Source organism: Saimiri boliviensis, chromosome 4 (genome assembly GCF_048565385.1).
Source record: "Saimiri boliviensis isolate mSaiBol1 chromosome 4, mSaiBol1.pri, whole genome shotgun sequence".
Classification (NCBI taxonomy): Eukaryota; Metazoa; Chordata; class Mammalia; order Primates; family Cebidae; genus Saimiri; species Saimiri boliviensis.
Window position 1 is genome coordinate 99,610,714 of NC_133452.1, and position 19,294 is coordinate 99,630,007.

The window sequence follows — 19,294 nt, forward strand, 5'->3', positions numbered from 1 at the left end:
TCTGGCTTTAAGCAGCAGCATCTACAATACAACATATGACTTATCTGTCTCTCTAGGTCCCCTGACACGAAAACCGTTTGGGTAGCACCAGACGGGGATGTTGGTTGGTAAATCGTGAGACTCTGGTAGGCAATCCAGATTATTCTGAGTCCAGGAGAATTTGGAGAATGGGTGACAGAGTCTTCACCACTGCACTGAGAGCAGAGGCTGTGGGCTTCCTGCAGGCTTCACAAGTGTGGGGGTCCACAGCTAGAGCAGGCTCCACACCACAGTAGGTACAGAGGATGTCCTGCCAGCAGGAAGCTTCAGTGCTTCCCACCTTGCGCATCAGGGACCCAGGGAGTCATTCACAGGATTTGTGGAGAGCCCACAGTATGAGGTGCTGAAGAAACCACTGTGATCCAGAAACCAGACTAGAGTCCAAAGCCTTGTGTAGGCAACAGACGTTACACAAATAGTGATTAAGTACTGAAGTAGGTTGAGCCCAGAGGTGTGAATGCTAGGAAAAGGTGGTGCCTAGGCTGTGGGAGTTTATAACAGGACTCAGCCTTGTCTGCAAGATGGACTCTAAGGGCTATAGGAAACTATGGAAGGGTTTTAATCAAGGAGGTATTATGTTCAGAGTTGTACTTTTTTTTTTTCTTGCAAATCCACTTTTATTTATTTACTTTTGATTAGTTTAAGTCCTTGAGGGGCACAGCATCACACAGACTCTGTATTCAATAGCCTTAGCAAGATTGCTTTGGAATTTAGCACAAACCATGTCACTGTCTCCATGGGCCTAAGTTACCTTTCCCAGGTTACACTGGTTTTCTTCAGTTTGCCGTGAGCAGTCACTGTGTTGTTCTTTGCTTTGTACATATAAGTACATCTCTTGCCTAAATAGAATTGTTTCATCTTGAGCATAAACACCTTCAATTTTAATAAGAGCTGTGTCCTCCCTTTAGTTCTGGAGGCCCCACTTTTAGGTAGCAAAAAATGGCCTTGGACCACAGCCTTCCAAATGTATTTATCTTATTATTACTAATTTTGAGACAGGATCTCGCTCTATCACCCAGGCTGGAATTCAGTGGTATGATCATAGCTCACTGCAGCCTCAAACTCCTGGGGTCAGGCAATCCTCCCACCTCAGCCTCTTGTGTAGCTAGGACTATAGGCATGTGCCACTGCAATTGGCTAATTTTTTTGTTTTTTGGTAGAGACAATGTCTTGCTGTGTTGCCCAGGTTGGTCTTGAACTCTTAGCCTCAGATGATCCTCCTGCCTCAGCCTCCCAAAGCACTGGGATTATAGGCATGAGCCCATATTTGCCTTTTAGAAGTTCTGTTCTCAGCAGGCCTCTACAGTCTCCAAGATGGAAAAGAGAGCTGTACTTTTTTTTGAGTTCAGCCTGACAGCATAAACATGAATGTTAGAACATGAATTGGAAGAGGCTGAGGCAGGAGAATTACTTGAGCCCAGGAGTTTGAGGTTACAATGAACTGCGATGGAGCCACTGCACTCCAGCCTGCGTGACAGAGTGATACTTTGTCTCTAAAAAAGGAAAGAAAAGAAGAAAATGAATTGGAAACAGACAAAAGTTTATCTGAGGACATAAGTTAGAAGACCCTTTACAGTAGTCGGGAGGTGAGAGGTGATACTTGCCTGAAATAAATATCTGGACTTTTGAGGGAAAAGGATGACTCTAGCATGATTCCACCCAATTTTGGGTGGAAGGCGATACCATCACTGGGATAGGGCATACTGGAAGAAAAAAATAATAATAAGAGACCTGGAAGGCTGGGACACATTGTGAGTTCTGCTGGGGACTTGTTCACTGTGTGGTACATGTGGGATATTCCCTGAGGATGGTTAACAAGTCCAGTGGATACATAGGTCCAAGTACAAGAGAGATGTTGGAGTAGGGAGAGAGAACTGTCAGCAGTGGGGTTGACTGCTTGCCTTCAGCAGGGCTCCTTCCTAAGGGGAGAAAGTTTAGAAGTGGGTTTTGATCACTAATTTCTTACTTTAAGACCAATTTGATTGGCATGCTTCTCTTTTATGCTCAACTTTTAGAATTCTTAGATATATATATTTTGAGCCCTTTTCATAAAAACCAATGCAGTTCACTTCTTTGAAGAATTCGTCATTTTTCTTCTTGGCTGGCCTTATTAACTCCTTCTCTGAGTGTCTTTGCAGTAGGAGAAAGCTGGATAACTCATAATGTGATACTGTTCATTTTCTTAGATTTGTGACCCAGAAGGAAATCTCTGACCTCGGCTGTGGCTCTTGGTGCTGGCCAGAAGCCAACTTCATGTCTGAGTGCACGAGCAGCAGTTTGTCATGGAGAGCTTGGGGCTGCAGACGGTGACCCTTAGTGATGGGACGACAGCCTATGTCCAGCAAGCTGTCAAAGGTGAGTATTTCTGGGGACCTCAGCATCCCGTGCCATCCCTCAGCCTCTGGGAAGGAGTGTCCACTTCTAAGAGTCCCACCTTGCCCTCCTGCCTGCTCACCCTTGCCCACCACCACAACTTGCTCTGCATTAGAATCTCCTGTGGTGCTTGATGAAAAGAGAACTCTAAAATAAAATGCTGCAAGTCAGACAACCCCAGCCATAGGAACCAATACCTCTCAAAGACAGAATTCCTAATATATAATAAGTAGCTCATAAATATTTCTGGAATGAACACAGTGCTAGTTTGACTTTCTGCTTTTCAGATATTCCCTGTCACAGTTTTTTAGGGCCTTCTAGAAGCAGTTTGTCAATCTTAATTCAAGCATATTCAAACATTCAGTTTATCTACTAAGCATCTGCCATGTACAAGATGCTCTTCTAAGCCAGGCATAGTGGCTCTGGCTTAGAAGAGCCTATAATCCCAGCACTGAGGAGGCTGAGATGGGAGGATCATTTGAGGCCAGGAGTTGGAGACCAGCCTGGGCAACATAGCAAGACTCTGTCTCTAAAAAAACTAATAAAAATAATAATCTGGGTGCAGTAGCATGCATCTTTAGTCCCAGCTACTCAGGAGGCTAAAGCGGGGGGAATCACTGAAACCCAGGATTTTGAAACTTCAGTGAACTATGATTGCACCACTGTACACCAGCCTGGGTGACAGAGCAAGATCCTGTCTCTAAAAAAAAAAAAAAAAAAGGTACTCTTATTGATTCAAGAGGGGAACACCCAAGCAGAAATCTCATGCTCTAAACCCCACTATGGATTGCCAGAATTAAGAAATAGGGCACATAGTTAAATTTGAATTGGACATAACAATGAATACTCTTGTAGCACATGTATGTCGCAAATATGTATACTATATACTAAGGACATACATGTACCCCTTATAAGAGATAGACATACATAAACATGGGATTAGGTAGGGCTCAGTGGCATGCACCTGTAGTCTCAGCTACTTTGGAGGCTCAGATGGGAGGATCTCTTGAGGCGAAAAGTTTGAGGTCAGCCTAGACAACAGCAAGACCCCATCTCAAAAAAAGGGGAGGGTGTTAAATACTATAAAGTACTAAATAATAGTAAGTTCTTTAAAAAAATGTATTATTTATCTGAAATTCAGATTTACCTTGGCATCCTGTATTTTATCTGATAGTCCTACCCCCCACTCTCAGGGTACTTAAAATCAAGGTAGGTATGGAGTCAGAATAAAGTGTTTTAGGGCAAGGCCTGCAGGCCAGGGACACTCTTCCTTTCTTGCCAGCATTCTCAGGCAGCCAGATAGCATTCGTGTCTTCCTCAGACAGCACTGGGCAAACACTGCCTTGTTCCTACTCTATTTGGCCTTTTCTGGACTCCATGAGTGTCATTGTCACCATGAAGCATTGTCATTGCAACATTGCCCTCCTTCATTTCAACACACTATCAAAATATATTTCCACCCCTAGATTTACAGATGAGTTGTTTATTGATTTAAGTTGTGTATTTTCTGATGATGACTGAGGATGCCCTTTAATCTCATCAGGAAGTTATTTCCATATGAAAGTGTGTGGGGGTCCCTTCTGGAAAGGTTTCTTGTCAAGAGCTGTCTGTGACATGTGAGTTCTTGTTGGCTTCATCCTTTTGAGAGTAAAACTTCTCAAGAATATTTTTGAAGCCTGAAACTCTCTGCTGACTTCCCATCCCAGGCCTTGCCCCTCCAGTTCAGTCTCAGTGGGATGGAAGAACTTAGAACTCTAGCTAGGGCTGTGTTCCTTGGACCCAGTTGTTCCCATGCCTCAGTCTTCCACTGAGAATTATTGGTCGAATGAATAAAAAGCAGGTGAGCACACCTGACCTGAGAGAGCCACTCTTTCCTTATATCTTCTTTATACGTGGGTCTCTTTGCCTATCTTCCCATTTCTTTCTTGTGTCGGTTTTCCTGGCTGTAATCTGCCTACTCTGTGGTGATGCGGGGTGTGCTTGCACACGCACGTGTGCAAACACACATTCACTCCCAACAGATTTTCCTACTGCTCAGGGTAGAGCTGTCCTTCAGAGACCAGAACCACACTGTCCTGAAAGGCTTCTCTGAGTGGTAAGCTCCTCTGAAGCTTTTGACTGAGGCACTTCTGTCTCTGTCTGCCAGAAGCCCTAAAATTGTATGAGACTTATCTTTAGGATAAGTACAAAATGTATTATTCAAACCCAGCGTTTTAAAAGTGGACGAATGTGCTGTTAATAAATGTACTAGGACTGTTCCAGGCAAACTGGGATATATGGTCACTTCTCTGTAATGGGATACGAGGCCCATGTCAGTCAGCTGTTCCCCTCACTACCTCTTTCTGTTGTAGTCTCTGGTTGTTTGAGGAAATAGTAGGCTAATTTTTTTCTTCAGACAACTTTTCTCAGGTACCTTGAAGTGGTACCCACTCTGCTGGCAGTAGCTTGCCAATGCTTTCAGAACCCCAAGTACTGTGACCTTGCCAGGATTAAAATGAGGGTAGCCTACTGCTTGTGGGTGAGAGGGAAAAAAATGGTTTCCTCTTCTTTGTCTCCACCTTACCTGCCTTTGGTTGGTTGTAGGACTGTTAGTTACTGACCCCAAGAAGACTTAGTTTGGGAACAAGTTTGGGGATTCCTCCAAAGGGGAGATGTCAGCTGGAATTAACTGTCTTTCCCACGTAAGTGCTCAGTTTCCTAAACCTGAATCTTCTAAGGAAAAGACAAATCACTTGTCATTAATCTTTTTTTTTCTTTTTTCTTTCTTTCTTTTTTTTTTTTTTTGAGATGGAGTCTCACTCTGTCATCTGTCACCCAGGCTGGAGTGCAGTGGTGTGATCTCAGCTCACTGGAGTCTCCACCTCCCGGGTTCAAGCAGTTCTCCTGCTTCTGCCTCCTGAGTAGGTGGGACTATAGGTGTGCACCACCACACCGGGCTAATTGTTTTGTATTTTGAATAGAGACAGGGTTTTACCATGTTGGCTAAGTTGGCTTCAAACTTCTGGCCTCAGATTATCTGTCTGCCTTGGCCTCCCAAAGTGCTGGGATTACAGGTGTGAGCCACCAAACCTAGCTTTTTTTTTTTTTTTTTTTTTTTTTTCCGAGACAGGGCCTCACTCTGTCACCTAGGCTGGAGTGTAGTGGTGCGATCTTGGCTCACGGCAACCTCTGTCTTCCAGGTTCAAGTGATTCTCCTGCCTCAGCCTCCTGAGTAGCTGGGACTACAGGCATGCACCAACATGTGCAGCTAATGTTTGTATTTTCAGTAGAGACAGGATTTCACCTCATTGGCCAGGATGGTCTTGATCTCCTGACTTTGTGATCCACTTGCCTCGGTCTCCCAAAGTGCTGGGATTACAGGTGTGAGCCACTGTGCCCAGCCTAACTTTTTTTTTTTTTTTTTTTAAAGACAGGGTCTTACTCTGTCACCCAGGCTGGAGTGCAGTGGCACAGTCATGGCTCACAGCAATCTCTGTCTCCTGGGCTCAAGGAATCCTCCTACCTAAGCCTCTTGAGTGACTGGGACCACAGGCATTCACCACTGCACCCAGCTAATTTTTGTGTTTTTTATAGAGACAGGGTTTTGCCATGTTGCTCAGGCTGGTCTCAAACTCCTGAGCTCAAGCAATTCACCCACCTTGGCCTCCCAAAGTACTGGGATTATAGGCATGAGCCACCACATCCAACTGTCATTAACTCTTCTGTCTGCCTTTCTTTCCTTTCTCACTTTTCTCCTTCCTTCCCCCTCTCTCAGACTCACTGGACACAAGGAAGGGTCATGTAGGTCTAATTCCAAAAGCCTTAGGAGAAGTGCTTTCTATTAAGATAAAAGAAGATGAATATCTTAGGAAATCTGAAGTCTTGTTAATTTTCATGCTGCTTGTTGTATTGCCTTAGGTCATCTAACTTTTTACCAGAAAATTAGGAATCATTACTCAACAGCGGCAGTGGAATAAGACCTACATGGAACACAATAGCATAATAGTTGTACTCACATAGCTCTCTATTGCTTTACTTTTCATTTCTTCTAAAATGCAGATTAGGCTTATAATAAATGCTAGGATTTATTGAGGGTTGGCCATATGTAGCTGGCATTCTTCCCAATCTTTTATATTCATCAACTCATTTAACCCTAACAGTAATCCTATGAGAAACACATAATCTTCAATCCCCATTTTAAGAAAAGGAAACTGAGGCGCAGAGAGGTTAAATAAGCTGTCCAAGGTCACACAGCTGGCAAGAGGTAGAGCTGGAATTCAAACTCAGGAGGCCTGATCTGGTTCCAGAGTCTATTGTTTTTAACCATTAAACTAAACAGCCTACCTTCACAGGGGCTTCTGGTCTTAGCACACTGTCATAGTGAGGGATGAGGGGATACGTTGTTGTTTTTTTAAAAACTTTTTTTTTTTTTTTTTTTTTTAAGACAGGGCTTCACCATGTTGGCCAGGCTGGTCCTGAACTCCTGACCTCAGGATATCCGCCCACCTCGGCCTCCCAAAGTGCTGAGATTACAGGCATGAGCCACCACTCCCAGCCAATAAACGTTTTTTTTTTTCTTTTTTTGAGACGGAGTTTCACTCGTTATCCAGGCTGGAGTGCAATGGCACGATCTCGGCTCACTGCAACCTCCACCTCCTGGGTTTGGGCAGTTCTCCTGCCTCAGCCTCCTGAGTAGCTGGGATTACAGGCACCATGCCCAGCTAATTTTTGTATTTTTAGTAGAGACGGGGTTTCACCATGTTGACCAGGATGGTCTCGATCTCTTGACCTTGTGATCCACCCGCCGCGGCCTCCCAAAGTGCTGGGATTACAGGCGTGAGCCACCGCGCCTGGCAAGGGGATATGTTTTAATTTTGTTAGTTTGAGCTATATCTGAATTTTGACCCATTGGGGCATTTAGGCTTAAGGGCCATTTAGTTCAGTCTCAGCAACTTACTGTTAAGTTGGAAGTTTCCACTTGGCTGGGCATGGATAGAATAATAAATGAAGTTGCGCCTCCTGTCAGTAACTGGAAGGGAATCTGTTGGGAGATGAGGGGTTCCCGCAAGGCAAGTGTCTTCACCTTTAGTGCCTTAAGGCCCAGGCCTAGGGAGACGGGGCAAGGAAACAAGGAAGATGTACCCATGCTTAGACCCTCAGGCTCGTGCCTTGAGACTCAAATAAGCCTCAGCTAAAAACAGGCAAGTGTATCTTAGTCCTCTTCTGGTCCTCGCCTATTTCTCTCCATTTCCACCCTAACAGGAGAGAAGCTTCTTGAAGGGCAGGTGATCCAGCTTGAGGATGGGACCACCGCATACATTCACCAGGTGACAGTACAGAAAGGTGAGGGCACCCCAACATACCATGCCTTGTGGAGGGAAGCCTGACAGCTCCACCAGGGAACCCCTCCATGGCACTGAGCTCCAGGGAAAGGCAGGCATTGCTTTCGTTACAGAATCTCTCTCCTTTGAGGATGGTCAGCCTGTGCAACTGGAAGATGGCAGCATGGCTTACATACACCGCACACCCAAAGGTAGGGTCACCATCATCACAACTGGGGGAAGGATGGGAGGAAGGACTGGAGGATGAGGTAGCACACTGTGAGGGTTGGGGTGTAGACATGGGAGCTGTCATCTCCACGGTACACACATGCTCACCTGGATTAGCAGCCTTGCCCACCTACCGTACTACAGACCGCAGAAGCAGCTATGTCTGCCACTAGGAGGTGAGCCTTGGAGATTAGTCACATGGGCTTTGATGGTGGCCTTGGCTCCAGCACAGCCACAAAGTCTTAGGGCTTTGGGGTAGGACCTGAGGAGATCATCCAAGACCAGGAGAAAAAACTAATATTTAAGAATGAAGCTCCTAAAGTGCTGAAGAATAGCAGTTTATTCCTTCTACCGATAGTTTCTTGAGTGACTGTTACATGCCTGGCATTGTGTTAGGTGTGGAGTATACAAGGGAGAGCAAAGTCAGATACAGTCTTCGCTGTCCTAGAGTCTAGAGGGGGAAATAGAAGGGAAAGAAGCCATCAGTGATGAACTGATCATTACAAACAGATATCAGGCTCAGGAAGGGCTTCTCTGAGGAAGTGATGCTTGAGCTGAGAGGTAAAGAATGAGGTAGACTTAGCTGATGGAAGACGGATGGGAGGGAGGGTTCAGTACTTCAGGCAGAAGGAATAGCATGTGTAAGCCTAGAGCTGGCGGGAAGAAAGAACAGCACATTCCAGGAACTGCTAGAAGCTAGAGCCCTGGGAGTGAGGGCAGAATGAACAGGAGGAAGCTGGAGAGAGAAAGGAAGGGCTGGCCCACTCTGGGTTTCAGCATCAGGGTGAGGATTTTGGTCTTTATGCTGAAACCAGTGGTAAGCATTTGAACTATTTAGGCAGTTAAGTGACATGGTCACATTTTTGGCCCGCAAAGATCCCTCTGGATATTGTGCTGCCTGGAGGGAACTAGAGGGGTGAGGAGCGACTGGTCAGGAGGCTTTTGTGATCTTCTAGGCCAAGATGATGATGGGCTGTGTCAGGTCCTCAAGGAACCTGTGATTTCCCATTCAGTGCACCGTAGGAGACCTCATCCTTAGGTGAGGCAGCCCCAGAAGGAGGGCCAGCAAGAGTGCATCACAAAGTGAAGGGCCAGGAGAAATTGGATGCTGAAACCCTCCTTGGTATATATGCCTCTCATTAACTTAAGGCTAGGGTCCCAGCTGTATCTCTTCCCTTGTGCGGCATCAGGGCTAACCGTGTGTTCCCTGCAGAAGGCTATGACCCCAGCGCCCTGGAAGCCGTCCAGCTGGAAGATGGCTCCACTGCCTACATTCACCACCCTGTGGCTGTGCCATCAGACAGTACCATCCTGGCTGTCCAGACAGAGGTGGGCTTGGAGGACCTGGCGGCAGAGGATGATGAGGGCTTCACTGCAGACACAGTGGTGGCCCTGGAGCAGTATGCCAGCAAGGTGAGCACGCAGAGGCTAACACTGTCCGTCACTCTCTAAACAACGGGGCCTTGCTTGTGCACTGCCTCTTGGCCCTGTCAAAATTTCACCTCGCAAGAGGACAATGGCAGCCCTGTGCTCGGGCACCATGTGGGATATTCCTTTGCTCCTCCACCCCAGCTCCCCCAACTCACCTTTCCCACGTCATTGTTTAGGGCATGCAGCACAACCTGGCCTGGCCGATGTCAGCTGTTTATGCTCACCCTTGTTTACACTGTCTCTGCAGAGGGACGGCTGCCATAAGAAACAGTGATACCCCTATGCTGGGGAGTTAGGCTCAGCTTCACTTTGGCTGCTATAGTAATCCTCTGCACTAGCTGGGAAAGCCCTTGTTGGTGACTTTTATTAGCTTTCTAGTCCACTGAGGTAACTGTATTTATTTCTTTTCTGTGACTCACTTAGTCATTGGAAACAACCTCAGTGGGCTATGACAAGGGCATGTGCAGCAGAGCAGCTGGGATTCCTGGATTATGAGGCCCACACAGTAGCTCAGCTGGAAAGGAGAAGGATCCTGGCTCTGCAGATACCAGTTAGTCCAAGTTTTTTTTGCTGGAACCATGGTCTTGCCTGCCGGGAAGTGGGTACACAGATCTCTGAGCTTTCCAAACCAGGGTGTTCCCTTCCTGGGATGACTGCAAAGCCTCAGGCTGGGTGTGCCAAGGCTTCCTGCACATTCCTTCCTTCCAGCACTTTTACCTAAAGATGGGGGAGGTTTATATATATATAAGGAAATCAGTGTGGTTGAATGGTGGAGGAAAAGAGGAAGTCCTCATGTCTTTTCAAAATGAAACACAGGCTGAGTGCATTGGCTCATGCCTGTAATCCCAGCACTTTGGGAGGCTGAGGCAGGTGGTCTGCTTGAGTCCAGGAGTTTGAGACCAGTCTGGGCAATATGGGGAAACCCCATCTCTGCAAAAAAATACAAAAACAAACTAGCTGGGCATGGTCATGTGCACCTGTGGTCCCAGCTATGGGAGGCTGAGGTGGGAAGATCAGGAGGTAGTGATTACAATCAGCAGGCTACATTCACTCCCATCCCAGTCCTCTAAGGTATATTTTACAGACCAAATTTGAGACTTGATGCTGATATAAAGAGAAGTGGGTTTTATTTAAATCATGAGCCCTGAAATCTGTGCTAGCTCTACCACTACCTAGTCCAAACTTGGGTGAGTCCCTGTTCTCCCAGACCTCAGCTTATTCCTAATATGAGATGGGACCAGATAATCTCAGAGGTCACTTCCATCCCTGATTTTCCTTGATTCCCGTGATTACCCCAAGAGCTAGTGAGACCTGGGAATGAAATCCAAGTGCCTGTATGGTTTAGCCCACCAAGCAGGCCTGGCCACCTCTGACCCTACTCTCTACCCAGCCTCTTAAGTGTCCATGAGACTCTTAGCTGCTTGAGCCCCTGAGCTGGAGCCTGCATAGACAGACCTTGCCATGAATTTGGCCTCGCTCCTCTGTCCCCTGCTCACCATGATTTGCACAGTTTAGTTTTAGGATCTCCTGGAAAGACCAGAGTGTGATTCTGAAGCTTTCCAGAAAGCAAGACTAAGTGACAGCTGGGCGTGGTGGCTCATGCCTATAGTCCCAGCACTTTGGGAGGTGGAGGTGGGTGGATCACGAGGTCAGGAGTTCAAGACCAGCCTGACCAATATGGTGAAACCCCATCTTTACTAAAAATACAAAAATTAGACAGGCATGGTGGCATGTGCCTGTAGTCTCAGCTACTTAGGAGGTTGAGGCAGGAGAATCACTTGAACCTGGGAGGTGGAGGTTGCAGTGAGCCGAGATTGTACCATTGCACTCTAGCCTGGGCAACAGAGCAAGACTCCGTCTCAAAGAAACAAAACTAAGGGACAGTCCTGCCAGGACCCTGCCCAGGAAAGCAGAAGAGCAGTAAGGGGCTCCCTGCATCCAGGGGCTGGTATGAGATGGGTGGCTTTAGCAGTATCCCCACATGAGGAGACAAAAGGGGAAGACTTGTCAGCTGGGTGCTGTCATTAGAGCTGACATTTCTGTGGGAACTGCAGCCCTCCCCTGGGTGCTTCTGGTCATGGCCACCTCACTCGGCCCCATGTCCTATCAGGTGAACCTAGGTGAGCTCATCTCCACAGCAGTAGCTGCCTTGTTATGTACCTTTTAAGGACTAGTTTTCCACCAGGAGGAAGGAGACCCCTCCCATCAGAAGATGTAGGTCTCAAGAGTTGCAGGCTCCTAGGTGTATGTGCTTAGAAGGAGGGTTTCTGGCACTTGGCCCAGTTCAAGCATGGCCATTCAGAAAAACTCCCTTTCCACCTTATCTAGCTGTCTAGGAAATAGCTTTTCTTTAATAGCTGTCACAGCCACTGTGACCTGTAGGTCTCCCTTTAACCCGTCAGAGGTGGGTGGTGACTCCCCATGCCCACCTTCTTTCTTGTGTAGCATGCCCCAGCATCTGTTCCTTGTCTGTCTGAATGTGTTCTTCTGCCCCAGAGACCCCTGGCAGCCTTAACCCTGCCTACTGGGTCTTAAGCTGCCTGCAGGGCCCTGTGTCCCACTTTCTTCACTAGGGAGAATACATATAGGGATCTTAAGGTTTTTCTCCCAGGTTCTTCATGACAGCCAGCCTCCCCATAATGGAAAAGGGCAGCAAGTTGGAGACAGAGCATTCCGCTGTGGCTACAAGGGCTGTGGGCGTCTCTATACCACCGCTCATCACTTAAAGGTAAGGATGCTGGCAGACAGCCCTCACTTCGGCAGTCTTCCCTTCCAGGCTGTAATTCTACCTTTCAGCTTTGATTGAAATTGGTCCCTTCCCTCAAGTTGCTGGAGGGAAGAAATGAGGGTACACAGGAAGGTCAGCACAGAGGGCTTGACACACATGACATCAGGGCCCTAAAGAATACAAAAGAGCCCAGGTGATACCCTTGCTTCTCTGAATTATGTGATTGTTTGTCCTCACAGGTGCATGAACGAGCTCATACAGGTGACCGTCCATACAGGTGTGACTTCCCCAGCTGTGGAAAGGCCTTTGCCACAGGTAACCTCTCTGGGGGCTGCTTCCAGTTGAGGGTAGAGGGTTTTAGTTCTGTTTGGAGTCTCCCTGAAGGGAACCCAACACCAGGCTGCCTTCCTGGAGAAACTACCTTCAGAGTCCTCTGACTTGCAGGGTGCTCTCTCGGGAGGAAACCTTGTTACAGGAGTGAAAGGCAGCTGGTTCAGGCCAGCAGAAGGAGCCTGGAGGGTTGGTGGAGAGACCCAGCCTCTTGTGTCAGCTCTGATGCCAACCAGCTGTGGATTATTGGGTGGGCTGTTGCATCTCTCTGGCCTTATTTTCCCCTTTGTGAAACTAGGACCTTTAGCCATGAGTTCTGTAAGTTTCTTCTCATGCTCATGTTCTGGTATGGTTTCAGCTGCCCTTTGAGAGGGAAGCAGGGCAGAGTGGGCTTTTCTAGCCCCCACCCAGGCAGGGGTGGGATAGAGGCAGACATGGGCTTCTTGAAGCAAGGGAGATAGCCTCTGTATGAAGTGAATGGTGGAGGATGAGGCCCCACCAGGTGCTCTTCTCGTACCTCCCTGCCACATGTGGACAGGCTATGGACTGAAGAGCCACGTTCGTACGCACACTGGTGAGAAACCGTACAAATGCCCAGAGGAGCTGTGCAGCAAGGCCTTCAAGACCTCAGGAGACCTGCAGAAGCATGTCCGTACCCACACTGGTATGCTGGGCCCTGCCCAGTCCAACCCCATTCCCCGGGCATGGGGAATTTAGCTTGCCTTTCAGACTTAGACCTGGAGCTCGGCGCCATCCCTGCTTGCTCCAGCATGGCCCTCTTTCCTGAACCACCCCTCACACCCCACCATTTGCATAGGTGAACGCCCGTTCCGGTGCCCTTTTGAGGGCTGTGGCCGCTCCTTCACCACGTCTAATATCCGCAAGGTACATGTGCGCACCCACACAGGCGAGCGGCCCTACACCTGCCCGGAGCCCCACTGTGGCCGAGGCTTCACCAGTGCCACCAACTATAAGAATCACGTGCGCATCCACACAGGTGGGCCAGCTGGCATGCGAGGAGTACCCTCGCTGAGGCCCCAACCCCTCTACTGTAGGCTTCCCATCTAAGTCACATTCTCAGCTCCCAGCTCAGAACCCTTCTGTGCCAGCCTTTCCAGGCTGGTCTGGGGGTGCGGTATCTCCAGAACAACTCTTTGACTTGCAGCGAGCAGTTCCTCCATTTCCAGTTAGGTCCAATCTGAAAGGTATTGCCTGTCCTCTCTGGGGTCCCTCAGCTCCCTGCCACCTCTCTACACCCACCTTGAATTCTCCAACTCTGACTGAGCTCCTGAAAAGAGGCCAGGGTTGGGAATGACAGGGAAGAAGCAGAGTGAACTGTCGCCTACAACTCCTCACCTTATCCACCGTCCATGACTCCTTTGTATCCTCACCCTCCCCAGTGTTGTGTCCCTCATCCAGCTTTCCGTGTTGTTTCTTGGCATGTGTGTCCATTCTCTCCCATCATAGCTGATACTTCAGTCATCCCTGCCTCTTGCCTCTGCTGTTCACCACTCTCAACCTCCCACCCTTCACCTTATAAGCCCCAGCACCCCTACCACCACCTTCACTAGCCCCAGTCTTGCCCTGTCCCTCATTTCCTTTCCGCCTTGTCTCTGGATTCAGTACTTCAACACCCATGCCCTCTCCATTCCACTGGCCATCTTCCCCAACCCTGTCCATTTAGAGTCTCAGTTCTCAGTCCCTCTTCCTCCCTCTGGCTCTCCCTTCACCAACCCTGTCCCTCACCCCTGTCCCCTTAGTTTTCCCCTTGCCAGCCCCAGTTCCCAACCCCCTCACAGCCCAGTGTCCCCAGGGGAGAAGCCATACGTTTGCACGGTGCCAGGCTGCGGGAAACGCTTCACCGAGTACTCAAGCTTGTATAAGCACCACGTGGTGCACACACACTGCAAGCCCTACACCTGCAGCACCTGCGGCAAGACCTACCGACAAACCTCTACCTTGGCCATGCATAAGCGCAGCGCCCACGGCGAGCTGGAGGCTACGGAGGAGAGCGAGCAGGCCCTCTATGAGCAGCAGCAGCTTGAAGGTAAGGGGAGTGGGCAGGGGGTAAGAGTGGGGACAAACCAGGCCTCCCCATGGCATCTGGTAGCAGGTGTCAGCCTTGGCTCTCCTCTCCCAGCCGCCTCTGCAGCCGAGGAGAGCCCGCCACCCAAACGACCCCGCATAGCTTACCTTTCGGAGGTGAAAGAAGAGAGTGATGACATCCCAGCCCAAGTGGCCATGGTGACCGAAGAAGATGGGGCCCCCCAGGTGGCCCTGATCACTCAGGATGGTGCCCAGCAGGTACAGGCCCTGGAGGGCAGAGGTGCCATACTTGCTGGGACTCTCCACTCTCTTTGGGGACTCTGACAGCCCCACTAGTTTCACAAAGGGGAAAATAAGGCCAGAGAGATGCAACAGCCCACCCAATAATCCACCCAGCTTCCTGTTTCAGTTTTATAGACCTCAGAGGCTGAGGCAGCGGGAACCACATCTTGTAACAGAGCTCCTCGTCTTCCTATGCTTCCAGCCCAGTCTCTGGGACTTCTGGAGCACAGTTAGTAGTTTCTCTCTTTACTTGGGAGTTGACAGGACCTGTTCATCTGAATGGGACATGGGATGTCCTTCTCAAGAGAGGCATGTTCATATAGCAGCCAGAACATGGTATGGGGTCTGAAAGCCTGAGGTCTGGTCTTACCAGTGTACTAGCCAGCTGCATAACCTGACCCTTGTCAGTACCCTCACTAAAAAGTACACCGGTGCTTTCCAGAGTTGTCAGGACACAATCAGGCGGTGACCCTGAGCTGCATACAACAGGGCCCAGAGGCAAAAAGTGGTGATAAATAGAAGTAAGCAGTGGAATTCTTCTAGTGTGGCCTCTCTTGGAACCTTGGACCCATTTTATTTGCTTGTCACTCACCCCTTCTACCCCTGTGACATGAAACTAATAAGCTGACCTTGTCTGGGAGAGCAGGTATATCTTCCAGAGGGACTTTCAGACAACCCTCCACTGACATTGCCAGCTCATCTTCCCCCTCTGTTGGCAGGTCAGCCTATCCCCGGAAGACCTGCAGGCCCTGGGGAGTGCCATCAGTATGGTCACCCAGCACAGGAGCACCACCCTCACCATCCCCAGTCATGATGCCGACCTGGCCACATCTGGCACACATACAGTCACCATGGTCAGCGCCGATGGCACCCAGACGCAGCCCGTATGACCAGGCGGTTTGCTTGGGGTTTCTTCTTCTCTTGTCATTCCTTTCCATGGGGTGGGCATTAAAGTGCAAGCTAAACTAGTCAAGTCTTCTTACCAGCACAAAGATTCCCCCCAAAAAAGGGGTGTTCCTCACAGTTCCTGGGCCATCAGCAGCTCTCATCTTTAAAAGCAGTTGAATGGAGTCAAGAGATACTTCCTAAATCTCAATTCAAACCGAATTTGTTTTGCAACCTTAGATAAATCACTCTTCCATGAACTTCTGTCTATTTTCAAGTGAGGTGATTAAAGTATCTCCAGAATATTTTACAGGTCTGTTCTTCTATGATTCAAAAGCCCTAAATTAAACTGGGCTTTAAGTTGGGAGCAAACCCAATCTTACTTCGCTCTGAGCCCCAAGCTAATTAATCTGACCCATATGGTTTTATCCATTCTCTTCTGGGTTGTTCCCAGCACTTTACTTGGAGGGATTTTTATTTGGATTGTGGGGAAGGAGAGTATACTGCAGGTGGGATGGAAGACCTCCATTTGCCTTTCAGGTCACAATCATTACCTCTGGGGCTGTGGTGGCTGAGGACTCAAATGTAGCATCTCTTCGTCATCAACAGGTGGCACTGTTGGCCACAGCCAACGGAACGCACATTGCAGTGCAGGTGAGTAGAGATCTGGCAGGAAAGGGGATCCCACGACCAGAGAAGGCCGCAAGGAATAAAGGGGGACTAGGCGACGATCTGGAAGGGAAGAGCATCTGACTCAAAAAGAGCCCATTTCAGAGGACAGATCCCTTTCCTCCTGCATCCATGCATCTGTCTCGGGCTCGCTCTTGGCTGAGGCAGAATGTTGAAGCCTCTTCCAGCCTTCAGGATAACTCTTATGTCAGTCTACCTGTGGTTTGAGCCCTTCATCTCTTTGTATCTCTGTTTCTTCATCTGGAAAATAAGGAAGCTGAACTAGACAATCACTACTGTCCTCTTCAGCCAGTCCTTCCATGAGCAAGCCGGTCTCTCTGACCCTGACTATTCCAGGGCCCCCTGGCCATGCCTAGCCTAATAGGACTCTTCATCCCTGAACTTCATGTTTATTGGAGCCCTACTAAGTGCTCAGTGTTTGGCACTGGGTAGATGGTGGAGAGTCAAAAAAAAAAAAAACAAAACAGTAGGGTCACACAGTAGGTCACATACTACTAACACTGGAATCTAGGCAGGGAGGGTCTCAATCTCTCCTTCCTTCTGCACCCCTTTCCCACAGCTGGAGGAACAGCAGACCTTAGAGGAGGCCATCAGCGTGGCCACCGCAGCCATGCAGCAAGGGGCCGTGACCCTGGAGACAACAGTGTCGGAGAGTGGCTGCTGAGTCCAAGAGGGCTGGGTCCCACACCATGTTGGAGGAGGTGCAATGCTGCACGGCCAGTCTTGCCTCCAAGGGCCCAGGCTGTGGCTGACACATGGAAGGTGGCCACATAGGTCTCCGGGGTGAGAAGACAGCAAGAAAATGGCCTAACTGAAGGGAATGGGGGCCCTGCCCAAGAGTGGGAACAGGCAGCTGGAATCAGGGGAGTGCGTCATCCTTGGGAGCTGAGAACAAGCCTCGTTGCCAGGCTACACCAGGGCACCCTTCTCTCAAAATCAGCTGGGTGCCTGCTCTCCTCCTCCTAAAGAACACCCTTCTGGCCCTCAGTCTGCTCCCCTTCTCAGGTAGAGATTGGGGCTGCTGTGGGGACTGGCCCTCTAGGGGAGAGCCACAGACAGCTCTTCAGCCCAGTAGCAGCAGAGCAGGCCCTGGCCTTCCCTCCCAGCAATAACCACCTCCCTGGAGGCCAGCTGAGATGCCTGCCTAGTTGGCATCAGGGACTTCCTGCCACCACAGTCAATTAATTCCTCAGGGGCCTGTGGCTGGAGAAAAGGTGCCCAGCCCCCACCACTCCCCAGCTGCTCCCCAAACCTCTCTATAGCAGAGGGGCAAGGGAGTGGCCCTGTACATACACTGCTGGGGATTGGGTTTGATTTGTTTTTTGTTTTGTTTTTTTAAATTCCATTTTGATAATTTTTTTCCCTGCTCTGGGTGGTGGCAGCACATGGATGAATGAGTATTTAATAAAAGTTCCAAATTTCTACCTGGGTCCCTCTGTACTTTCAGCTCTAAGCCTGGGTGGCAGGGTTGGTCAACTCAGGCTCTCAGCCCTATATTCCTGGCACAAACCCACTCAGCCTTGGTGCCAGAGTGGTGGGGCTGGCCTGCTGGGGGAACAGGTGGGAGGGAAGCCCAGTATAAGATAAAGCCCTGGAGAGCTGCTTATGGATTCTTGCCCACAGCTGAGCAGGCAGGCTCCAGGGTGGCTGCTGCTTCCAGGCTCTGGCTGAATCTCAGGCCTCAGGTGATTGATCTGGAGGAACTCTTTTCCTGCCTTTTCTTTTTTTTTTTTTTTTGAGACGGAGTTTCGCTCTTGTTACCCAGGCTGGAGTGCAATGGCGCGATCTTGGCTCACCGCAACCTCCACCTCCCAAGTTCAGGCAATTCTCCTGCCTCAGCCTCCTGAGTAGCTGGGATTACAGGCACGTGCCACCATGCCCAGCTAATTTTTTTTTGTATTTTTAGTAGAGACAGGGTTTCACCATGTTGACCAGGATGGTCTCAATCTCTTGACTTCGTGATCCACCTGCCTCGGCCTCCCAAAGTGCTGGGATTACAGGCGTGAGCCACCGCGCCTGGCCCTTTTCCTGCCTTTTCTTGTTGAATGTAGTCAGAGCTCCTCCAACCCAGCCACCCCCAAATCACACAGTCAGCTTCTCCAAGAGGGCAAAGCCCCAGGTTAGAGTTAGGCTAGAGGGTACCTTTGCCAAAGTTGCTGAGGTTCAAGGAGTAGAGTCAGATGCCTCTGGAGCTGAAGTCTTGGCTCTATTACCCAGCTCTGGGGGTGCCCACCTATGTATCTAGGACTATGTTGTGGGATTTCAAAGCCACAGTCAGACCCCACGGAAAAGTAAGTTGGTGAGACCAGATCAGCTCTGGTGGGAGAAAGGGATACAGGGGAAGGCACTTGATGGGAAGAAGCTCTGGGTTTGCCTCTGCCTGGACAGGAACATTGCAGGGATTGGAGTGCCCTTTTCCTCTCTGCCGTGATGGATATGCCCCAACCCCTTCGTGCCTCCTAGGATCGGAAACCCCTCCTCCAATCCAGGCATCTCCTAGGATGCCTAGAAAGCTCCCATGTACTCCTGCCACCAGCTCCTTGGGAAGAGTGCACGGGCATGCTTCTAGGCAGGGGGTGTTCCCAGCACCTTACTTGGAGGGATTTTTATTGGGATTGGGGGGTAGCTGGGGGAGGTGTCTCAGAATTGGCTTGAGCAGATGTCTTCAACATCCGTGACCACCATTCCTGGTGTGCTGTGTCCCAGTCCTCTTGGGCACTGGATCTGAAGAAATGGAAGCCCCGACGTGGAGGCCTCTGAATCCCAAGCCTGCTGCTGCCGGAACCCTTGAAGTTGAGGTGCACCACAAGGCTTACCCCCAGGCGCGGTGGCTCAAGCCTGTAATCCCAGCCCTTTGGGAGGCCGAGGTGGGTGGATCACGAGGTCGAGAGATCGAGACCAACCTGGTCAACATGGTGAAACCCCGTCTCTACTAAAAAGTACAAAAAATTATCTGGGCATG

The 19,294-nt window shown here is 49.4% G+C and overlaps 1 protein-coding gene across 4 annotated transcripts in view; it reads left to right on the plus strand.

Annotated features, from left to right (window-relative positions):
• Nucleotides 1-17,084, plus strand: part of ZNF76 (zinc finger protein 76) — a 33,800-nt gene extending 16,716 nt beyond the window's left edge. For 3 of the 4 annotated variants that reach the window (XM_074397931.1, XM_010334056.3, XM_074397932.1), the window contains exons 2-14: nucleotides 2,226-2,394; nucleotides 7,654-7,734; nucleotides 7,847-7,924; nucleotides 9,154-9,353; nucleotides 11,983-12,099; nucleotides 12,339-12,414; nucleotides 12,968-13,093; nucleotides 13,247-13,426; nucleotides 14,243-14,476; nucleotides 14,570-14,733; nucleotides 15,477-15,641; nucleotides 16,183-16,296; nucleotides 16,892-17,084. In XM_074397931.1, coding sequence (XP_074254032.1) covers nucleotides 2,322-2,394; nucleotides 7,654-7,734; nucleotides 7,847-7,924; nucleotides 9,154-9,353; nucleotides 11,983-12,099; nucleotides 12,339-12,414; nucleotides 12,968-13,093; nucleotides 13,247-13,426; nucleotides 14,243-14,476; nucleotides 14,570-14,733; nucleotides 15,477-15,641; nucleotides 16,183-16,296; nucleotides 16,892-16,996 — 1,713 coding nt within the window. In that variant the 5' untranslated portion in view covers nucleotides 2,226-2,321 and the 3' untranslated portion in view covers nucleotides 16,997-17,084. Of the gene's footprint in view, nucleotides 1-2,225; nucleotides 2,395-7,653; nucleotides 7,735-7,846; nucleotides 7,925-9,153; nucleotides 9,354-11,982; nucleotides 12,100-12,338; nucleotides 12,415-12,967; nucleotides 13,094-13,246; nucleotides 13,427-14,242; nucleotides 14,477-14,569; nucleotides 14,734-15,476; nucleotides 15,655-16,182; nucleotides 16,297-16,891 lie in introns of those variants that run through there. The other variant, XM_074397933.1, reaches the window with a different exon arrangement.
• Nucleotides 17,085-19,294: the final 2,210 nt, after the last annotated feature.